The sequence below is a fragment of the Schistocerca nitens genome, chromosome 6 (genome assembly GCF_023898315.1).
Source record: "Schistocerca nitens isolate TAMUIC-IGC-003100 chromosome 6, iqSchNite1.1, whole genome shotgun sequence".
NCBI lineage: Eukaryota > Metazoa > Arthropoda > Insecta > Orthoptera > Acrididae > Schistocerca > Schistocerca nitens.
In genome coordinates, this window is record NC_064619.1 from 374,092,249 (window position 1) to 374,114,305 (window position 22,057).

Here is a 22,057-nt window from a genome sequence, read left to right on the forward strand (position 1 = left end):
AACTCTTTGGCATAATATTTTTCCTGACTCACCAAATCAGTTTTATTCAAAGTGACAAGTTTTGAATCTTGCTTGCTCTTGGAAAAATTTCAGTGGAAAACCTTGGACTCCCCTCATATTTACTATATTCAACTGTACTTCCACATACCTTTGTCATAGACTGATATTACAATCTAAATCATTAGGTCTAAGTCCCAGTATTTTCCATTAAAAATAAGCAAAAGCAGAAAGTGCCACACTAAATACCAGGACAACTCAATACATTTCCAATTTTGTAATTAACTCTTACAGGAATTCAGGTAACCCTGCTACACACAGCTGTTTTAAAGCCCAAACATGGTTCTCATCTGTGTCAGTATCATTGTGTACTCCAATTTATTTCTCAAAAATTCAAACGATCACATCACACTTATTGTAGAGTTCTTATTCACATATGCTATGAGACTCATCAACTTGGGATTTTAAATTCATGGAAAGAATATTACTGAATACTAGCATTTAACTCCGTAATCAGAGGAGGAAGAGGAGAACTGGGCTTTGGGGAAAAAAAGGTCATTTTAAATATTAACATATTTAATATATAATAATGTACACAAAATTAATGTGATGTGTTATTTACAATATAGTATGAGAAATTACAACCTCATGTTCCTTTTTTAAAGAGTTCTTTTATACCATCTTTTTTGTACAAATTCAACAGTCATGGTTATAATTGTATAAACTTCTCTTAAAAATAAAAATATAATAAATATCTACTTTATTGCAGTACTTAGATCACAGTATCAGTTCTTTTTTAAAACCTGAAAATTGCTTAATGCTTAGTCAGTCAAGGTTCCCCCACAATTAGAAGGGTCCACAACTATGCTTTGGTAGGAAAAAAAGTCCAGTACGTAATACCTGCATACCACTCCCTTAATAAATTCTGCAGAGAAAACTAAATAAATAAGGAACTGCACACTAAATGAAATGAAATAATTGCCCCTGTGTTTTGTTTTACAGAAATTGCAGCAGGAAACTTCCTTAGAAATTTCTCGTGCACCACCAACAGTTAAAGATATGAGCCACATATGAAAATTGAGAACAACAATATTAAAATTTCTCCAATAAGTATACGGTGGTGGACGCATTTTTCCTTTCAACCTTTGAAAACCAACAACAAATTACTACTACTTGGCAAATTTAGGAACAAAATTCTAACAGCCAGTGCCAGGGTGGCAATGGAATGCTTCAGTGTTTAAATCAAATTTAAGCTTAACCTCAATAAAGCCAATGGTAAATAAAAACAAAATGAATCTAGTTACTATTACTAGATCAGTTTAACCCAGAAACAAATTAGACAATATGTTCAGTTCCTGACATCCACAAATAAAACAATTTAGCATTTACTATTCTGACAAATCAATAATTATTTTGCCTACTCTGGATAAATTGAAGTAAAACTAATACATTTTTGTGCCTCTGAAATCTAAACTAGTGCAAGCAGCCCACTTGATTATCAAAATCAGGTACTCTAGATTACAATTATCCCAGAGCAAAATTAATTTGATAACCAATGTTAAAAACAGTTGGCAGGTTGAGGAAAATATAATGGCAGAAATCCAGAGATCTACAGAGAATAGGACATGCCACATGGTCATTCATCTGTCTTCACAAACGTTCTTTTGATATGCAGGTTTCTAAACAGTCTTTTTTAGTATTTGCCCCAATGTCTTATGGCAAGGAACATTTGGGCAATCACACTTGCTGCGCAATCGCTTGCAGCACGCTCAGCTGCAGTGGCGCGGCTCCCGGCGGCAGCAGCCCGACAGTGGTAGCAGTAGGCCTCGGTGTGCTGTTTACTGTCACATCTCGTGCGTGCCTCTTCACGTGCTTCGTCAGGTGATCAGACCGCATGAATCGCCGCTGGCAGACCGAGCACAGGAAGCGCTTCTCTCCAGTATGAGTCCGTTTGTGCCTCGACAGCTCATCAGAACGTGAGAAGCGCCTGCCACACTGTTCCCACGCACACACGAAGGGCTTCTCTCCTGCAGACAACAGAAAAAAAGACATTAGTGATCAATAATTCCATCTGCCAGATGTTTACTTTCAAAGCTCTGCTTCATTTCCACTCTGGTACTGATTGACGACACCATAAAAGACAGTCTTGCAACAATACAGAAATCTAGGCAATAAGTCTTTGTCAAAACTATTCTAATTAATTCTCCTCCACTCCTCTACTGTTCCATGCAAGGAAGTTTTTAGTACTCTTGAGTTACCACATGTTTCACAATATCTGGTTGATCCCTGACTTGAAAGTTTCGAATACTTGATCTGGCTGGAATGCACTTAAGTCTTCCAATAACATTCAAACAGTCACGAGATTTGTTTTCTTGCAGAAACTGAACAGTAGTATTGACGCTGAAATAAGTTAAGGATGAGGAGGGATGAAAGTAGCCCATAGAACGCTTGGAAAATGAAATGCAGTACTTAAAAAATAAAGCCCTAGGAGCAGGGTAAGTAAGTGGTGTGTTCTGCCAGTTCTGTCCTAAGAATCATTTCACCATAATGTAGCAAACATACAAAAACTGAAATGTATGGGAAATAGCAAGCAGTTGAAGAATGAATATATATGTTTAAATGACAATGTTATCAACTTCTATATACTTTACATGATAACCTGCCAATAGGGGATAAGAAATGACAGAAGATAGTAAATAACCTGGTATCATTTCACTGAAGAGGAGGCAGCAGTCACAACCCTCATGTGTAAAATTCTCTCTCCTCGGAATGGGAGAACTGCCTTGTTTGTCAGTAGAAGACAATCACAGATTTATCTGACTTCAGTATGGACACAAAAAAATCTGAACTATGGGAAAGTTAAGCATTAAAATTTTTAAAAATCCAAAATATTTAAAGAAAATGTTACTGTGTTCCATATGCTTCATATAAAGCAGTGACTAAAATGCAAGAAATTTAAGCCTATACAGATCATTGCTAAAAATCTTTCTTCCTGCGCACTGCTTGCAAGTCTAACATTAAGCCCAGTGACATAACAATAGTCCACAATGTGACATTTGGTGCCTTAACGGTACATATAATCCTTTTCGAAAGGACTGTTGTAGCTGACCACCTACTGGGAGCGACTCAAAATTTTCCAAGCATGAAAGAAATAATCCTTTCAGAGTGGCTATGTGCAAGGAGACTTTGATAATTAAGTCAAATTGTGAGCCGGCTGACTTAGTTTAATTCATTCACTGTTCGTAGTACTTGCAATTTCTTGCATAGTCATATCCACTGCTTAAATATTGTACAGAAAATGGCAATGGCAAACGGGAAGGATAGAAGGAAATACAGCCTGAACTCAGCCAGCATAGTCTACTTGGTACAATTAATTATAGGAGACGTATTTGAGCTCACCTGTGTGAGTTCTCATGTGGGCCTTGAGGTGAGATGACTTGAAGTAGTTCTTGTTGCAACCTTCGAAGTTGCACTCGTAGACCCTGCGGCGCGTGTCTACCGGGGCCTGGACGGGCTCTTCGGCAGGCGGTGGAGCAGCCAGCAAGACGATGGGTGCTGCCGTTGCAGGGGTGGAGGCCGGTGCGCTGCCCCTAGCGGGACCAGTGGCAGAGGGTGGCGCCACGTGCAACAGCGTCAGCGCACGTGGTGACACTGGGATGAGTGCGCCTCCCGCCAAGATGACTGCCTGGGCACCTGCCGTGCGAGGTGCCACTGGCTTGGGTGCAATGGGCACCGGCTGGTGACCGTTGCTAATACTGTGCGAGGGCGGTGGGACAGCACACCCGGCCGCCGAGAGATTCAGCTGAGATCGCTGCTGCTGCTGCTGCCGGCCACAGACTACAGGAGGCGGAGACAGCGACTGCCGAGGAGGTACGACAGCAGACGGCAAGTTTACAGGTACTGGAGAGGTTATTTTCAGTTCCGGTACACTGCTCTCCCGATTAGTGTCCTTGCTGTTCACAAAGATCTCCTCCTTGCGGGTGCTCATCTTGAACTTCAGGCTCTTCAGGATATTGACCTCCCTCTCCTGAGGCAGTTTCGAAGGGTCTGCAGTCACAGGTGCGGGCTCAACGGATTTATCTCCTCCCGTCTTTTCAGTGGCAGCGAATGGCTGTGGTGAGCACGTGCCATCCTTGTTGGCCCTCATGATGACAGACACTGGCATCGAAGTCACAGCAGTGGCCTCCGGGCTCGGTGTCCTCGGGGGCGTTGGTGCTTGAAGAAGCTGCACAGAAAAGAAACATGCTGTCAGTGAGGTACACAAAGTCTATCTCTGAATACCCTAAGATCATTTTGAATATTGGGTAAGAATGGTACTAACCAGGGAAAACAAATTATGTAATGAATCATTTAAGTAGGCAAGATATCTCTTCACACAATGAAGATTATGGAAAGCTTCATGAATTACAATCCTGAAGATTCCCCTTGTGTGACAATTGCTGGCAGTAATCTGACCAACTTTCCTTCCATTGGCACTAGACAACCAATCTATTGTTCTCAAGATATTTTGTCACAAATTACAATAGTGCAATGTTCACATTTACTGCAACTGTTCTGTGTTGGAAAATGAGAATTTGCAATATCAAATGAATTATAATATTTCGTCCTAATGTGCGTATAACCTTTTGAAATTGAATGAAATGTCATCATATACGTCACTGGTTTTTACTAACACGATGTTTGCTATTTGTAAAATTAAGTGGGCGGACGAGTATGGGGGGAGGGGGGGGGGAATGGAAGGAGGAATGAAAAAAGGATTCTCATTTATTGTGGAATCCATTATATTGGTCCTCATAAAATCATCCATATTCAACCCATTTTTATGGCGTTTTCCTCCATATTTCCGCGAAGATATTCGCAGCAGTTAAGCAGATCGATGACTCACCGTGGCATACTGTCTGCAGACCCTCTTGCGAGGTGGCAGGTCAGCAGTGATTGCCACCTCCTCCCCTTCAGAGTCGGATGGTTGTGGTGTGGGTAAGGCAGGTGGTGACATCTGTTGACTGAACTCGTAGGCTGCTATTAGCTTGCGCTTCCGGCAGCCGGCGACGGCGGCGCTGGCAGTCAGCAGCGAGCTCACTGCCTGCAGATCCACCGCGGCAGCGCCAGCCTGGAAATCGATGGAACACTTCAGGTCGACGTGTTGGGACAACACATTTTATGAATATGCGGATACAGTATGTAGCAGTATCTAGGAATTACCTAACAATTTTACAGCGTCAAAATCCCATAATCACGCAATATTAGCCATTATTCGAATGAAGTGGTAGTCTGAACGTGCCCCCCCCCCCACTCCCCCCAAAACCAAATCCAGAATATCAGAAGAATTTTCCTTTTCTTCCCCCCACCATTTCGCAAATTATTTGAGTAAAACTAATTTTTCCGAGTAAGATAATTCCATTTGAATCTCAACTACGAAAACTATAATACACTGTGATGTTAACCTCGTGAATCCATTCTACCTTCTTAAGACTATTTCCCTGATTTGCAATTTTCTTTTTAGAAGAAGGGCCGTATGTGTTTTGACAAAAACCAAATACTACGAATTAACATCTCCTTCAAAGGTATTTTCTGTTATCATGCGCTCCATTTCCAGTGGTTGTTTCTTGGATGCTCATAATGCTAGCTAACAACAAGCAAAATCTAGGTACTAATAAAAAAAAATGGCTCTGAGCACTATGGGACTTAACATCTATGGTCATCAGTCCCCTAGAACTTAGAACTACTTAAACCTAACTAACCCAAGGACATCACACAACACCCAGTCATGGTACTAATCCCAATACGCGCAGTCGAGTGCGTAATTAGAATTACAGTGGTTAGTCTTAAAAAGACATTCCAATCGCTACATCCACAACTCCCAATACACATTTTCGTTAAGTGTTTTCGTAACGACTGAGTTTTCCAGTCAGAGCGAGAGCATAATAATTTTGGACCGCCAAAATGTCTTCCTACAGATCTTTCAAAAGGAAAATAAATGTTTATCTGGCGAAGATATGAACGATAAGAATAAGAGTGCACTCACGAGACGGCTATCACTGTTTTTAGTCACTTTAGAATCAGGATGCAAGTTTTCTTCCATTTCCCAAAATTTAAGCTAAACAGGGCGGTTCTGATTTGCTTTCTTATTCTTGTCCGATCTGACCTTATAACCCCGTCTTTAAATGGCTCTGTCGATGGAGTAATGAACGAAGTAAGTGTTTGGCAATATGATGCGAAAGAACCAAAACATCTGCTTCGCACTGATCAGAAACTCTGAACGGGGTTAATGACTGAACCTCTGCTGTCTTCTAGCGGCAGATTATGGGAAACATAGGCACAAAGAACAAGGCAGTGTCCAGCGGCTGGATTTGAGCCATCTCCAGGGTCGCGTGCTTCTAAATCGGTTTGGCGCGTCGCACGCGGGCCGCCCAAGGCCAGCGCGCGGCTTTGTTTACAGCGCGCTGTTCACGTGAACACCAGCTGACAGCGCCGTGATTGAGCCGTGCACAGCTGCCCCTGCATGACGCAACCCGTGCCGTCCAGCTTTCCCCGGGACGCCTTTGCTCTCTCCACACCACAGACGAACGCTCGATATTCCTCTTTAGTACGGACAAAGGACAAAAACCATCTCCGAAAATCCACTGACAAAAATCCGGCCTCCGGAACTTAAAACTCAACAGCACAACTTCCTTATCGCTAGTGACACAAAAATGCCGTAACTAACCGTTACAGCACTCAAACTATGACGACTTAACAATTTTTTCCTGCCCCGTGGTTGGTTAACACAAAATACTTTATCCTTCGCTGTTACAAACTTTTTTCGGAGGACCAGGAACGGGTTAACAACAATGAAAAGTTTAACTACGAGAATTTTTGCACATCTAACTATAAAAGCAAAACTTCCCCAATTTAAATAAAACAAAGGAAAGAACGAACCTCATAGAACATAACTTCGGTAAAAAATTAAACTGGATTCACTGAAAAGAAATGGATCGTTGAGACGAAATGAATTGAGATGCTACAACATGAAAGTGATCAGAAATACTGACCACAAAAAGTAATATTTCGGGACAAACAAAAATTGGTGTTAGATTTCTTTAGAATGTCTGCCTGGAAAACATTTTCTTAACCCGCAACTGACACTAAATTCGTCACATCTGACTAACTACTGAAACGCGCACTGAACTGAAAACAATGAAAAGTCCAGAAATTACCGACAATCACTAGTAAGCCTTGCTCAGAAGTGACGAACGTACCAGCAAAAAGAAAAGCCAACGTAAGTCGTGAAAACAGTTTAAATCTTAATTTTACTTACATTCGGCTGCTGCGGCGGTGGTGGAGTTGTGGGCGGAGAGAGGACCATACTGGACGATCCTTCCATCCCGCTTTGCAACGAGGAATGTAAAAAAGTCTAGCGCTTTCAATCAGTCACTGTGTCTAACTAGTGGTTCTCACGAGCTTCTCAACCACCGAATCCCAAACGAAACAGTAGACTGAGGGTCGCGGGCCCGACGGCCAGCGTGTTATTGCGAACGGGCCGCGGGTGTGTACCGGGGCCGGGCGGCCGCACAGGCGCTCGTATTGGGGCGGGAGGCGCGGGCCAATGGCGCGCGGGGGCTCGGCCCGGCCGGCCAATGAGAGCGCGCCGGAGCACGCAGCCAGCGCGTGAACACCGGCGTGCTGTTCACGTGCACACTGGCTGACCGCCGCGCCCCGAGCCGTGATCGTGACGTCACCGGGCGGCGTCAGCGCGCGTCACCGCTATCGACTGCGCGCCTGCGGCAGCACCCGGGCCGCTCTCTTCCGGCGCCGATGGGATCCGCCCACGCCGTGCCTTCTGCCGTGCTCGGAAGCGCGCGTTTACCGTATTACCCACCACGTTACGCCTTGTCCAGGCTTCCGAGAAGACAGACGCTGAACTAAGCTATCTTAGACCTTCGCAGTATCACTGAAGAAGTCTGTATTTATTTTTTATTTCATTTACTCACCCAGGGATCATTCCACAATGATATAAGATTTTTAATTTTAACAGAATTGAAATAAATAGCTCAAATATACACACACAGAATGTACACTGATGAGCCAAAACATTGTGACCACCTGTTTAACAGTGTGTTGTTCCACTTTTCAAACACAGTGCAACAGAGATTCTGGCTAGACAGGATTCCAGAAGTAGGTGTCACCACATGTCTAAGCACAGGTCAAGAAATTCCCGCAAATTGCGGAATGGTTGTTTACGGGCATGCACCTGGCGCCCAATATGTGTTCCGATGGGTACAGATCAGGCACATTTGATGGCCAATACATCAATGTGAGTTCACATAATGCTTTTCAAACCACTGCAGCACCATTCTGACCTTGCAACACGAACAGTCACGCTGCTAGGCAGATTTCAAGCATGAACCGATGCAGGTGGTCCGCAATAATGTTCACGTAGTTTACTGCTGTAATGATGCCTTCGTTTACCACCATAGATCCCATTAAAGCCAATTCAGTGTACCCCATAGCATAATTTTGCACAGTTTTGCATCTTTGGCGCAGTGCATGTTTCGTGTGGCCATTCGCCCGGATCACAGCATGTAAGGACACAACCATCGACCTGGTGTAACAAGACATGCGATTCATTCGACAGGCGATACGTTTCTACTGATCCACGGCGAAAACTCAGTGATGCTGTGCCCACTGCAGTCACAACTGACGATGTCGTTGGGTGAACACAGGAACACGCAGGGGTCGTGTGATGTGGAGCTCCATGTTCGTCAAGGAACTTTAAACGGTATGCTCCGAAACAATTGTTCTTGCAGCGGTATTGTACTCTGTCCTCAGATCTGCCACAGGTCTCTGCCTATCCTGGATTACACAGCGGGTGATACTGCGACCTCTACGTTTTGTGATGAAGCGTGGTCGTCCAATACCATGCCGCCAACTCGTTATTTCAACATCCTTCAACCGTTTCCCATCGCGGGCAGTACGCCAGCAGTCGACCAGCTTCGCCGTTTCTGAGATTCTCGTTTCCAGCCGCAGGACCACAACAACGTGCCCTTTGCAAAACAGCTTTTATCAGTGGATTTTCGCATTTACGGCCTGCATCTTCGCTATAAGGGCTGTCAATTCGTTTCTCTTCTGCTTACTTTGTTTCCTTGCTGTGTAAAGTGCCGTTGCCGACAGCGACAGTTAATAGACACTTACGCAAAGCTTTCGGCCATAGCTTTTATCAGCAAAAGGGAAACAATTCCATTCATACACACAAGTAAGCGCACCTCACGCACACATGACGGGCTTCTCGGCTGCAGCACCACCTGGCGAAGAACGACTGCTAGTCGAGACACAAGCACGGTGCATTAAGCTTGATGACTGTGTGTAGAGTGGGGAAGGAGCGCGATCTGAGTCTGAGCGAGGGCTGATTGCGATGGCCCGGAGGCTCGGTACGAGCATTTCGGAAGCTGCACGACTTGTCGGGTGTTCGAGGACTACTGTGGTGAGTGTCTTCAACACGTGGTGAAACCACGTCAAGACGTCGTGGTGATGAGATGTTTGGTTTGTGGGGCGCTCAACTGCGCGTTCATCAGCGCCCGTGCAAAGTCCCAATTTTTACACAGTCCAATTTTTATACATTCCAATCTAGGCACTGTCACCAATAATGATGCTCTGGGGAACATTCGCGTGGACATCCATGGGTCCAGCGAGGCACCATGCCGGTCAAGGAGTATCGCACGCTGGTTGCAGACCACGTACAACCCTTCATGATGATAACGTTTTCCGACGGCAGGGGCATTTTTCAACAAGATAATACGCCCTGTCACAAGGCCAGGAGTGTGGTCGTGTGGTTCGAGAAGCACATTGCAATTGATGTGTTGGCCCCCAACTCGTCGATATGAACCTGATCGGCCGGCCGCCGCGACCGAGCGGTTCTACGCGCTTCACCCTGGAACCGCGCGACCGCCACGGTTCGAATACTGCCTCGGGCATGGATGTGTGTGATGTCCTTAGGTTAGTTAGGTTTAAGTAGTTCTAAGTTCTAGGGGACTGATGACCTCAGATGTTAAGTTCCATAGTGCTCAAAGCCATTTGAACCATTTTTCAACCTGATCGAACACGTCTGGGATATGAAACTTCCTGGCAGATTAAAACTGTGTGCCGGACCGAGACTAGAACTCGGGACCTTTGCCTTTCGCGGGCAAGTGCTCTACCAACTGAGCTACCCAAGCACGCCTCGGTCCGGCAAACAGTTTTAATCTGCCAGGAAGTTTCATATCCCAGACGTGTTCGATCACGTTGAAAAATGGTTCAAATGGCTTTGAGCACTATGGAACTTGTTTGAGTTGTTAAGAGCTGCATTTGAAGTGTTCTGTATGGCTGTGAAACCTGGACAATAGACTAAAATGAAATGAAAGCTGTTGAAGCATTTGAGGTACGGTGCTCGAGACGCCTGTTAAAATGAAATGAAAAAAACACCAACCAGAAAGTCCTGCAAGTAACTGGCGATGAAAGGCCATTTAGGAGAGCAATAGAGCAAAGAAGACACGAGTGGACTGTTAACCAGTGCCTTGTAAATGCGTCTCTTCAAACATGAGAAGGAAAGATGTAGACCACGACAGGCATTTCTAAAACAAAGCTATACATAATGCTGGAGCCTAATTATACAGAAATGATGAAATTAGTTTCTAAATAGATCCAGGTGGAGAGCTGCCAACCAATCGAAACACTGATAATCAAGAACAAGAAGACGATTTGTCCAGTTACACTATTCGACGCTAGCTTAAGTACGGATCTAGATCAAGTATCAAGAACAAGAAGACGATTTGTCCAGTTACACTATTCGACGCTAGCTTAAGTACGGATCTAGATCAAGTATCGGGCTTAGCGCGAAAATAAATCATGTAGTCTACATCTAAAATTTAAACTCAAAAGTTTATTTTTTTCCTATATTAATTTTTCGTTGATCATTTACCATTATTGTATTTAGAATCTGACATTCTGGTAAAACATGTATGCTGACTACGAGATTTCAAGCGAGTCTCGCTATTTTATGTCAGTTTTTTTTATTTCATTGCTTCCTTCAACGATATATACGACAAAAGAGCCATCGTTGAAAAACGTCGCTGTCTTATCACTTGCAAAAAATAATTCCGTGGACAAACTGAATAATGTATTAATTTATTACTAAAGTAGAAGAACTCCCGTTCCTGCCGAAAGCGATGTGATATTACACGATCTGTGACCACTTATCAGTACGTACACGGTGATTCAAAAGTCATGCCCCATAGGACGAAGTCTACATTGGTGACTTAATAGTCGTGGCCCATAGGGGAAAGTTGTATTCAGATATATGATAGGACCGATCATTCGAGGAAAAAAAAAAGTTAAAATGGGTTCTAAAATTCGTAATTATCTTAAGAGCTGTGAGAACTACTTCATCTTCGATGCTGTGAAACGAATCCCTTCTACTGCAAACTCTTTGCTTTCCATGTTTTAGTAGGAGGTAATACAAACCAAAACAAGATAAAGTTTCCTAGTAAACATGGGCTCTAAAATGCGTGCCTTAAGATCTATTGTTCAGTAGAAGAGATGTGTTTCACAATAGCGAAGCAGTTAAGGTATGCACTTTAGAACCCACGTTTACTGGACGCTTTATTTCTTGTTTCGGTCCATATTATTTCTTCCAAAAATATAGAAAGCGAAGAGCTTGCTGTAGAAGAGATTTGTTTCACAGTATCGATGATGAAGAAGTTCCCAAAGCTCTTGAAATATGCATTTTAGAGCCCATGTTTACTCGACATTTTTGCTTCGAATGATCGTTCCTGTCATACCCCTGAATATGACTTTGTCCTATGGGCCAAGACTATTGCATCATCCATGTAAATTTTGTCCTATGGGACCCTGTATATACCTCTACAATGTCTTCATCAAGTGATAACAGCCAAAGAAGTAAGTATTCTGCTTTTTAAAAAAATTTATTTGATGTCATTCATGAAGCCACTAAGAAGAACGGATGAACTTATTTAGCACCATTTTTCAGCAGTTAACCGTTCGCACCGTTTCTTTTCATGTTACTCAGGCTATCCTCTCTTTTGCCGGGTTGTCAACTCAGGAAAATTATATTCGTGAATTAGAATTTTGAATTCTGATGTTCGAACATTGGATTCGTATTCTAGACGAACAGGATTAAAACCATTGTCAGTCCTCCGTTGCCTCTAAGTTTTCCGTGGTTCTATTACATCACGTACAGCGAATCCCGGAATGTGTCATTGGAAACTATCGCGGCCAGATTTCCTTCCTTATTCTTGTCTAGTCCGAGTTACACTTCATCTTTAACAACACCGCCGTTGACGGGAGTTAAGCCTTAACCTTCCTTGAATTTTGATTTGTAATTTTTTTCTGGTAGTTGATATATTTCGTGCGATTTCTTTCTCATTCAAATTCCATTTCCGATTCCCACAAGAACTTTATTTTTCTTCTTCACAAGTGTTTCTATTTGAGATCTGCCACCAACTTCGGTGTGCGACGCGTAAATTACTTTGATAACTGTATTACATTATTGAAGTTTTGTCACAGATTTTTTTTCGTTTTGTCTACTGTAGGTACCCTCTTAAACTTTTGCAGCCCTTCCTTCGTTTTCTATGCGGTTTATAACGACAATGTTTCTACGTCAAACGTTCTATCATGGTGCCCACACCAATAGCGCAGAACTTGTGACAGTTGTGCGAATGGTACTTGTACGGAGATGGACATTTCTGCGGATATCAAGACAATTCAGGTAATCTTTTGCTTTCACATTCCTTGGCTTCGCCAACTTACAGCCAAGCTTTTACATTCCAACCTAATCTAGACCACGGGCTAACCTAAAGCTCAATCGCTCACCAAAATCTGGTTTCTTGCTTTCTTATTCGTTGACTCTGGCAACTCAAAACTAAAGTGTCACATTGCAACCTAACATAGGATTAAACTTTTGATCAGTCTGTCACCAAAAGCTGTTTTATTTATTTATTTTTTATTTTATTTATTTTTTTTTGCTTTCACACCTGTTAGCTTCCAGATCTCATGGAAACTGTGACATTCCAACCTAACTTGGACCTCGTCTGAAGATGGGCAAACCAATCTGAAACTTTTAAAGGCAAAATAACTTGCCTTAAAAAAGTGACTCGTCTCAGTTTTCTCAACTTTTCCGTATATATTGAAACTAATCCCTAGTTTCCAGAATGAGATTTTCACTCTGCAGCGGAGTGTGCGCTGATATGAAACTTCCTGGCAGATTAAAACTGTGTGCCCGACCGAGACTCGAACTCGGGACCTTTGCCTTTCGCGGGCAAGTGCTCCACCATCTGAGCTACCGAAGCACGACTTCGGTAGCTCAGATGATGGAGCACTTGCCCGCCAAAGGCAAAGGTCCCGAGTTCGAGTCTCGGTCGGGCACACAGTTTTAATCTGCCAGGAAGTTTCTTAATCCCTAGTTACCCGAGCAGTAGCAAACTGTTCTACATTGCTAGAATGGAAACAAATATAGTGTCCCTGTGTGCTATCTGCGAAAATCCATTTATCTTAGCAAAAAAATGGCTCTGAGCACTATGGGACTCAACTGCTGAGGTCATTAGTCCCCTAGAACTTAGAACTAGGTAAACCTAACTAACCTAAGGACATCACAAACATCCATGCCCGAGGCAGGATTCGAACCTGCGACCGTATCGGTCTTGCGGTTCCAGACTGCAGCGCCTTTAACCGCACGGCCACTTCGGCCGGCTTATCTTAGCAGGAGCCACAGGCTCCGTAGAAATGTCCCTCAGCAGAAGTGTCACTCGGCGCAAGAGTTCCAACCCTGCCGGCGCACACGGAATATCTGCTGGTCCGCTGATAGGTGGCTGTCTCATCGGAAGTGCTTTAGGAAGTGCTGTCTTCGGCCCTCCTTTGTACCCACGACTTGCTACTCTGCCCTCAACTTTCGGCGTCAATGGCTCTCTCCGATCCACACGCTTAACATAACCTTCTACTGTTCTGTCATACATCTTCTTACGCCATGCACAACAGATATTAGTTTCTTAAACGAGGAGGATTTTATTTAAAACTTATTAGATAGCTTCCAGACCCGAGCGCTACAGTTCTCAACCTACATGTGTGTTCGTTTCGTAATTTGCCTCGGCTAAATAACTGCATAAAGGGGCCTGGAACGCGATGCAGCGTGGCGGCTCGGACCTTCTTTGCAGTAGACGTTAACAGATTTTCAAATGTTCAAATGTGTGTGAATTCCTAAGGGACCAAACTACTGAGGTCATCGGTCCCCTAGACTTACACACTACTTAAACTTATGCTAAGAACATCATACTTACAACCAAGCCCGGGGGTGGACTCGAACCTCCGGCGGGAGCGTCCGCGCAATCCGTGACATTGCGCCTCAAACGGCGCGGCCACTCCGCGCAGCCAACAGATTTTCACAAAACTATTACTAAAAGGATTTTTCCCATTTATGGCCTTTTTACACGACTCAGCAACTGTTTAAATTCGTTAGCTTCCTTTTAGCCTTTTAACCTTTTAGCCCTTTAGGGAAATCAAAGTGTGTGCAACTGGACCATTACATCGTAAGTGATGTATTGATTACTCTTAGTCCAACATCTGAAAATTAAGATTAATGAGTTATATGACGCAAGTGGGCTATTACGATGCTAATCCATTTTCCTATGTTATCATATATTTTTAAAACAGCAGTAAAACATCTACCACGTACATTTTTCTCTATGACTGTCGTTGTGTCGGTAGTACATAGGCTGCTTGAAACTAGTAATTTATTTTACCAATGAATCTAGCGCTGTGCACATCCACATGACTCAATTCTTTCACTTGCAACGGTACTGATTAACAGTGGCAATCAACGAGTGTTTGTTTGTAGAAAACTGGGTGCTGAAAAATGTTCCATATTTTGAGAGGTGACAGTATGGACCAAAATAACACAAAAATGTCCAGTAATTATGGACTCCAAAATGCATACCTTAAGAGCTACGAGCACTTGTTCACCTTCGCTAATGTGAAACATATCTCCTCTACTGCAAGCCTTTGCTATTACGTACGGCCTATGCAATGCAGTAGACAAACGAGGACACGTTCAATGGTTACAGCATGCAGCAAATATCTGTTAGTGTTGTAAACGTAAACCGTTCTCACAGTTCTGGGTAGGTACAGCGCATAAATTAGTCCTAACGAAATCAGTTGGTGTTTTGGTAAGTTCGTGAGATGCTTTTACATTGTACTTTAATTTACGCGCTTACTAACATTGTGAAAACCTATTATTCCATACAGGAAACAATAGACAAAATCTGGCTCAGAAGTGCAACTCATGTGCAATAGCATTAGAACCTTTCCTGTTTCACAGTAACTGAATAATCTATTCTCATTTGTTTACTGCATTCTGTAGGTTACTGGTAACAGCAACGAACTTGCAGCAGAAGAGATAAGTTTTACGGTAGTGAAAATGAGCAAGTGTTCTTAACTCTTGAGGTACGCATTGTAGAGTCGATGATTATTGTGTATTTTTTTCTAGTTGTGGTCCATAATATCACCTTTCAAAATATGGAACATTTTTTAACACCCTGTCTATATAATGCGTACAAGGAAAACTCTGAGTCGACTGTTTACCGGTTGGTTTAACTTGACAGAAGTGATAAGTGTTGAACAGTTTAATAATAATTTAACGTGTGTCTGACCCATGAAACAAAAGCGAAACCGCTGGTAATAGCTGCAAAATTTTGAAACGGAGGAAACTGGTACAGGCTCTGCCGTGGGAGACCGAAAGATTGCTATATAGCGAAGGCCTGATAGTCGGGGGTGTGAAACTTATACATTACATTATATTTTAGTCGTGTTCCATGGATCACAAGCAGAGAGTGCAATATGTGGTGGAAAAAAGTGAGATAACGTATTTTCCACTCACTTTAAGTGGAACAGAGTGAAATACCTTAACATTACTGATTTACAGTGCTATTTATAATTATAAACCAAGACATTAAATTTAAGAGGTTCTGTGAAGATATTCTTCAATGGAGAAGAAAGAGTTGCCGAACACAAAAATTCTTTAACTCAGTCTTAAGCGCCAGAAAATTATTTACATGACATTTAATACACTGGCGTATTTATACAGCCGGCTCACAGCCGGTCGCACGTTTCAGGTCCGTTTTATACTGCCGGTTGTGAGACGGGGCGAAGAGCTGTACCTTCTTCTTAGTGTTTCTTTTTCTGAGTTGATAGATGGCATGACATGTTATATACCATTGGAAATCTGAGAAATCGATCTGTTTATTGATGTATAACACACTCGATTTCTTTCAATGTTTTGCGAGCTATAAGCAACCGGTTTTAGGTTTTATTAGGTTTACCCTCCCTCAATCCCTCAAGAAAACCCCCTCCAGTGGTGTTGCACATGCCTGTATTTTTTGGGTGTACCGCACCAACAAAAACTTCTAAACCAGTGTTCACTTCTCGCCACTTCAATAAATAGTTAGAGCAGATCTGTAACGAATTCCTATCAGAAAAATATATAATTCTGAGAATACGCTTATTTTCATAAATTTAAATAGTAAATACAGGATTGACTATTGGGGAATAGGGGAAGTCAATGGGTTAATGTGCCCTGTTGGATTGTTGAATACATGTGTATCCGTGTATTTGACTGTTCTCTGTATGAGGTAAGCCCCTTCATCTTCCTAGAGAGATTGCTTTAGTTTCTACTGTCATATTCATTATTTACACTACTTTTTGGGAAAGACATATATTGGTTATGGCAAAGGACATTAATGAATATATACTGTAATATTTGTCAAAATATTCATTTTTAACAGTTCTCTTTATGATGTTCTAGAAATAACACCAGGTATAACTCTTATAATATGCTTCTGTATTCTGAAAATAGTGTCCACGTACGTTGACGTTCTGCAGAAAGATGTTCTATTGCTCATTAGTGAGTCAAAATATGCAGAATAAACCAGTTTTTTACTTTTTAAATCTGCCACAGTAGTCATCTAGCGTACTGCGAACACAGCTGAACTAAGATAAATGGTTCAAATGGCTCTGAGCACCATGGGACTTAACATCCAAGGTTATCAGTCCCCTAGAACTTAGAACTACTTAAACCTAACTAACCTAAGGACATCACACACATCCATGCCCGAGGCAGGATTCGAACCTGCGACCGTAGTGGTCGCGCAGCTCCAGACTGAAGCGTCTAGAACCGCTCGGTCACACCGGTCGCCTGAACTAAGATGCTTCATTAATTCTACGCAGTCGGTTTTCCAGTTAATGTTCTGATCTGTCTGTAGTTCCAAAAACAGTTTCTACTTATCGCGTTTCATTATTTGAGAAACCTGTTTTTATAACTTATGGAGTTCTGTTAGAAGTGTCACGCTCCATGTACTTAATCTTTTTAAAATTCAGTGATAATCCATTTGTCTTGAACCGTTTCACAAGGTCATTATTTGAACTATCCGCTGATATTTTCGAATATTTCATTATCTGTCTTTTCAGCAAGGGGATTCGTATTCTTATATTCCTATAATTGTATTATAGGTAAAATGGCAAAATATGTGTCTTCTGAAACTGCAAGAGGAAGATCATTTATGTATGTATATGAGGACGTACTGAATAGAATTGGGAGGAGAGGAATTTGTGGTACAACCTGACCAAAAGAAGGGATCGACTGGTAGGAAACGTTCTGAGGCATCAAGGGATCACCAATTTAATACTGGAGGGAAGTGCGGAGGGTAAAAATCATAGAGGGAGACCAAGAGATAAATACACTAAGCAGATTCAGAAGAATGTAGGTTGCAAATGCCAGGGCTTCATCAGGCCGAAGGAGGAGTTCCAGTCAGTTATAGTGGAAACCTAGTCCTGATGTAATGTCACTGAACGGGGAAACGTACACAAGAGACAGACACGGCACATCAATCGCGTGAGCTTCTTGTTGGTTGCCACTGTCCATTCGGTATCCACAAACGTGCTGAGCACATGCCCCTCCATATCGGCATCCAGTGACGCCTATACGCTGAGGATGACTCGGCGGTCGGTCGGTACCGTTCGGCCTTCAGAGGCCTTTTCGGACGGTGGGGAATATATATATATATATATATATATATATATATATATATATATATATATATATATATATATATATAGAGAGAGAGAGAGAGAGAGAGAGAATTTCAAGTTCGCAGAACATCGCTCTTGGTACTTCATTTTTTCTGGTTTTTTTTCGCAATACCTTTCGTATCTGCAAATTTGGATCAGATAAAATACACGTCATGAAGAAGATTTTTGGAAGAGGAATACCACAATAAATATATCACCGTTCTACGGTTTATTGACACAACCCTCATACAAATAATTCTGTTACCAAGCGTCAAACTGTAGGTGAACACTTTATGGACAATTATATAAATTGATGGTCGGTTGGGTTGGGCTGTTTGGGGGAGGAAACCAGACAGCCAGGTCATCGGTCTCATCGGATTACGGAAGGACTGAGAGGGAAGTCGGCGGTGCCCTTTGAAAGTAACCAACCCGGCATTTGCCTGGAGCGATTTAGGGAAATCACGGAAAGCCTAAATCAGGATGGCCGGACGCGGGATTGAACCGTCGTCCTCCCGCGAATGCGAGTCCAGTGTGCTAACCACTGCGCCACCTCGCTCGGAAAATTGATGGTGGTTATACCAATTTTCAGGAAGTGCAAGTGAAATGCAGATTTCTGGCGGAGTCACAAGTCCGTTGACATACTACGCCTAATGAATGTTGAAGTCCAACTTCCAGCTTAGACTCGCTTTCTAAGTCCAAGCTGCAGCCAAATCTACATCGAACAGCAGGTCCACCGCACCGTGGCACTTCCGAGTTGTGGAGTAGAACATAGCACGATGGGAACTGTCTTGTAGACGTCAGTAGGGGCGTTAAATAACGCTCCGTAGTTAATGGAGCCGGCGGCTGAGGTCACTATACAGTATATTCTGGGCGGTCAATCGCCGAGTGTTATGGGTGGCCAATAGGTGTGGTTTTAAGCGCGCGCACGCGAAAGCGCCCTGCGATGTTGAGCAAGGGCCGCGCACGGAGAAGTCCGGCCAACGATGGGTTTCTCGGCCGCGCGTAATGGAGTGCGCCGCTGCTCGGTGCGGAGCTGTAATAGTGGTGGATACCATAATTTTTTACTTAATTTTTGACGGACAGCATCATAAAAAAAGTAAAAGACCCTGACGACACAATGAAACCTACAAACGATGTCCCAGAAAGTCTAAACTGCGAACCCTGAGAACAAATTTAACGGCTCCCATGCCACTCACATAAGGAACACGGCTCCAGAGGTAGAGGAATTACAATGTGGTACGGACAGAACCGTTTATTTAGTTATTTTCTCAACGCTACTGCTGTGCGTGGAACGGAGACAATACACAGTATCCTCATCATGTACTTCCTAGTCACATTTGAGAGTCAAAGTACGGAATCAGTCACCTAAGCGTCCACCTGGAAATTCCCGACACTTTTTAATACATAGTATTTCTGTTCTCACACAGACGAGTCGTAAGAAAGTCCTCACTAATTTACGTGTAGTCTCTTGTCGTCACTGCTTACACTGCTTATAGCCATAATGGCATCAAGTTCGTTTCCTGAAATGGGAACACAATAATTTCTGCAGCTAATATCACAGTTCTAATAGAAACGAATTCAAAGGCGGTTTGCTGTCTGAAATCCTGTAAATAGTTTCGAATTAATTACACTACGTAGAACTGTCTTATGCGTAAGATCACGATTTGTTATCTAGATAATAATAATAATAATAATAATAATAATAATAAAACCCGTGGAGGCCCGGGAAAAGAATAGGCCTCCGGTATGTTCTGCCAGTCGTAAAAGGCGACGAAAAGAACAAACCACTAATAGGGCTAACCCCCCTTTAGTGTGATTAGTTGGTTCAGGACAGAACTAAAGAAGCCTCGGACAAGCGCCGTCATGGTCGGGGACGACGCTTGAACCCTATGCCCGCCCACAATGGTAACGACACTGCTAGCCAACTAGAAAATGATTTAAATCCAAATAGAGGTGTTTTGCAGGATATGCTTCCTGCAACCACCCTAGAAGGAAAACAAAGACAGAGGATGAGATGGTCAGATGAAGTTAATCGACACCTCATGTTCTGTTATTACCAAGCAACAAACCTAGGAACCAACACAACTGGATACAGATCACAAGTATACAAAACATTTATTATCAGATACCCAGAATTAAAATTTTTAACAGAACAACGACTAGCTGATCAGATCCGTGTAATAATCAAAAATAACAGGATACCCCAGTCAGAATTAGAAAACATCAAACAACAAGTACAACAAATACTGGAACAAAATAATGTGCAATCAGAAGAAGAAGAAAATACAGTAATGGACTCAAACATCCCAGAGCAAACAAACAAAGAACAACACGCAACAATTAAACAATCAGAGGAAAACGAAATCTTAAGACAGCCACCAGAACAAGCACAAATAGAACACGAAGTGACACACAAGTTAGATATAGAAGAAAAATTTCAGCTGACATATATAGAATACAAAGATACAAATACAGACATAAGACCATTCTTGCATAGACCACCAAATAACCCACAAGTCGAAACAACAATAAAAACTATCAACACAATCATACACAACAAAATAAATGAAAACACAACTATGAAAGAGTTACAACTACTGGTTTATATAGGAGCACTCACTACACTAAATATACACACTAGACAGAGATCAGAACCAACCAACACACAGAAGAAACCCACAAAACCAGCATGGCAACACAGGCTACAGATCAGAATAGAAAAACTGAGAAAAGACATCGGACAGCTAACACAATTTATAAGAAATGAAATCTCGGAAAGAAAACGAAAAAGGTTAGGTAAAATCTCACAACAAGAAGCGACAGAGCAATTAGACGAAAAGAAGCAGAAATTACAAGCATTAGCCAAACGACTCAGAAGATACAAAAAAAGTGAAAATAGAAGGAAACAAAACCAAACATTCAACACAAACCAAAAGAAATTTTACCAGACAATAGATAACACACACATTAAAATAAACAATCCACCAAACATAACAGACATGGAACACTTCTGGAGCAACATATGGTCTAACCCGGTACAACATAACAGGCATGCACGGTGGATACAAGCAGAAACAGACACATACAAGATGATACCACAAATGCCTGAAGTGATAATTTTGCAACATGAAGTCACCCAAGCAATTAATTCTACTCACAATTGGAAAGCCGCTGGAAATGATAAAATAGCAAATTTCTGGTTAAAGAAGTTCTCCTCAACACATTCACATCTAACTAAATTATTTAACAGTTACATTGCAGACCCATACACATTCCCTGATACACTTACACATGGAATAACTTATCTGAAACCTAAAGATCAAGCAGACACAGCGAACCCAGCTAAATATCGCCCCATAACATGCCTACCAACAATATACAAAATATTAACTTCAATCATTAAACAGAAATTAATGACACATACAACACAGAACAAAATTATAAATGAAGAACAAAAAGGCTGTTGCAAAGGAGCACGAGGATGTAAAGAGCAACTGATAATAGATGCAGAGGTGACATATCAAGCTAAAACTAAACAAAGGTCGCTACACTACGCATACATTGATTACCAAAAAGCTTTTGATAGTGTACCCCACTCATGGTTACTACAAATATTGGAAATATACAAAGTAGATCCTAAATTGATACAGTTCCTAAACATAGTAATGAAAAATTGGAAAACCACACTTAATATCCAAACAAATTCAAATAATATCACATCACAGCCAATACAGATTAAGCGTGGAATATACCAAGGAGACTCATTAAGTCCTTTCTGGTTCTGCCTTGCTCTGAACCCACTATCCAACATGCTAAATAATACAAATTATGGATACAATATTACTGGAACATACCCACACAAAATCACACATTTGCTATACATGGATGATCTAAAACTACTGGCAGCAACAAATCAACAACTCAACCAATTACTAAAGATAACAGAAGTATTCAGCAATGATATAAGTATGGCTTT

General features: G+C 42.1%; 1 protein-coding gene across 1 annotated transcript; it reads right to left on the bottom strand.

The window, feature by feature from the left end:
- Window positions 1–555: 555 nt before the first annotated feature.
- LOC126262473 (Krueppel-like factor 3) lies at window positions 556–7,526 on the bottom strand. Its single transcript, XM_049959135.1, has 4 exons — window positions 7,295–7,526; window positions 4,883–5,107; window positions 3,397–4,222; window positions 556–2,024 (listed from the first exon to the last, which is right to left on the bottom strand). Exons 1-4 carry the CDS (start codon window positions 7,358–7,360, stop codon window positions 1,735–1,737), a joined length of 1,407 nt encoding a protein of 468 aa, XP_049815092.1. The 5' UTR covers window positions 7,361–7,526; the 3' UTR covers window positions 556–1,734.
- Window positions 7,527–22,057: the final 14,531 nt, after the last annotated feature.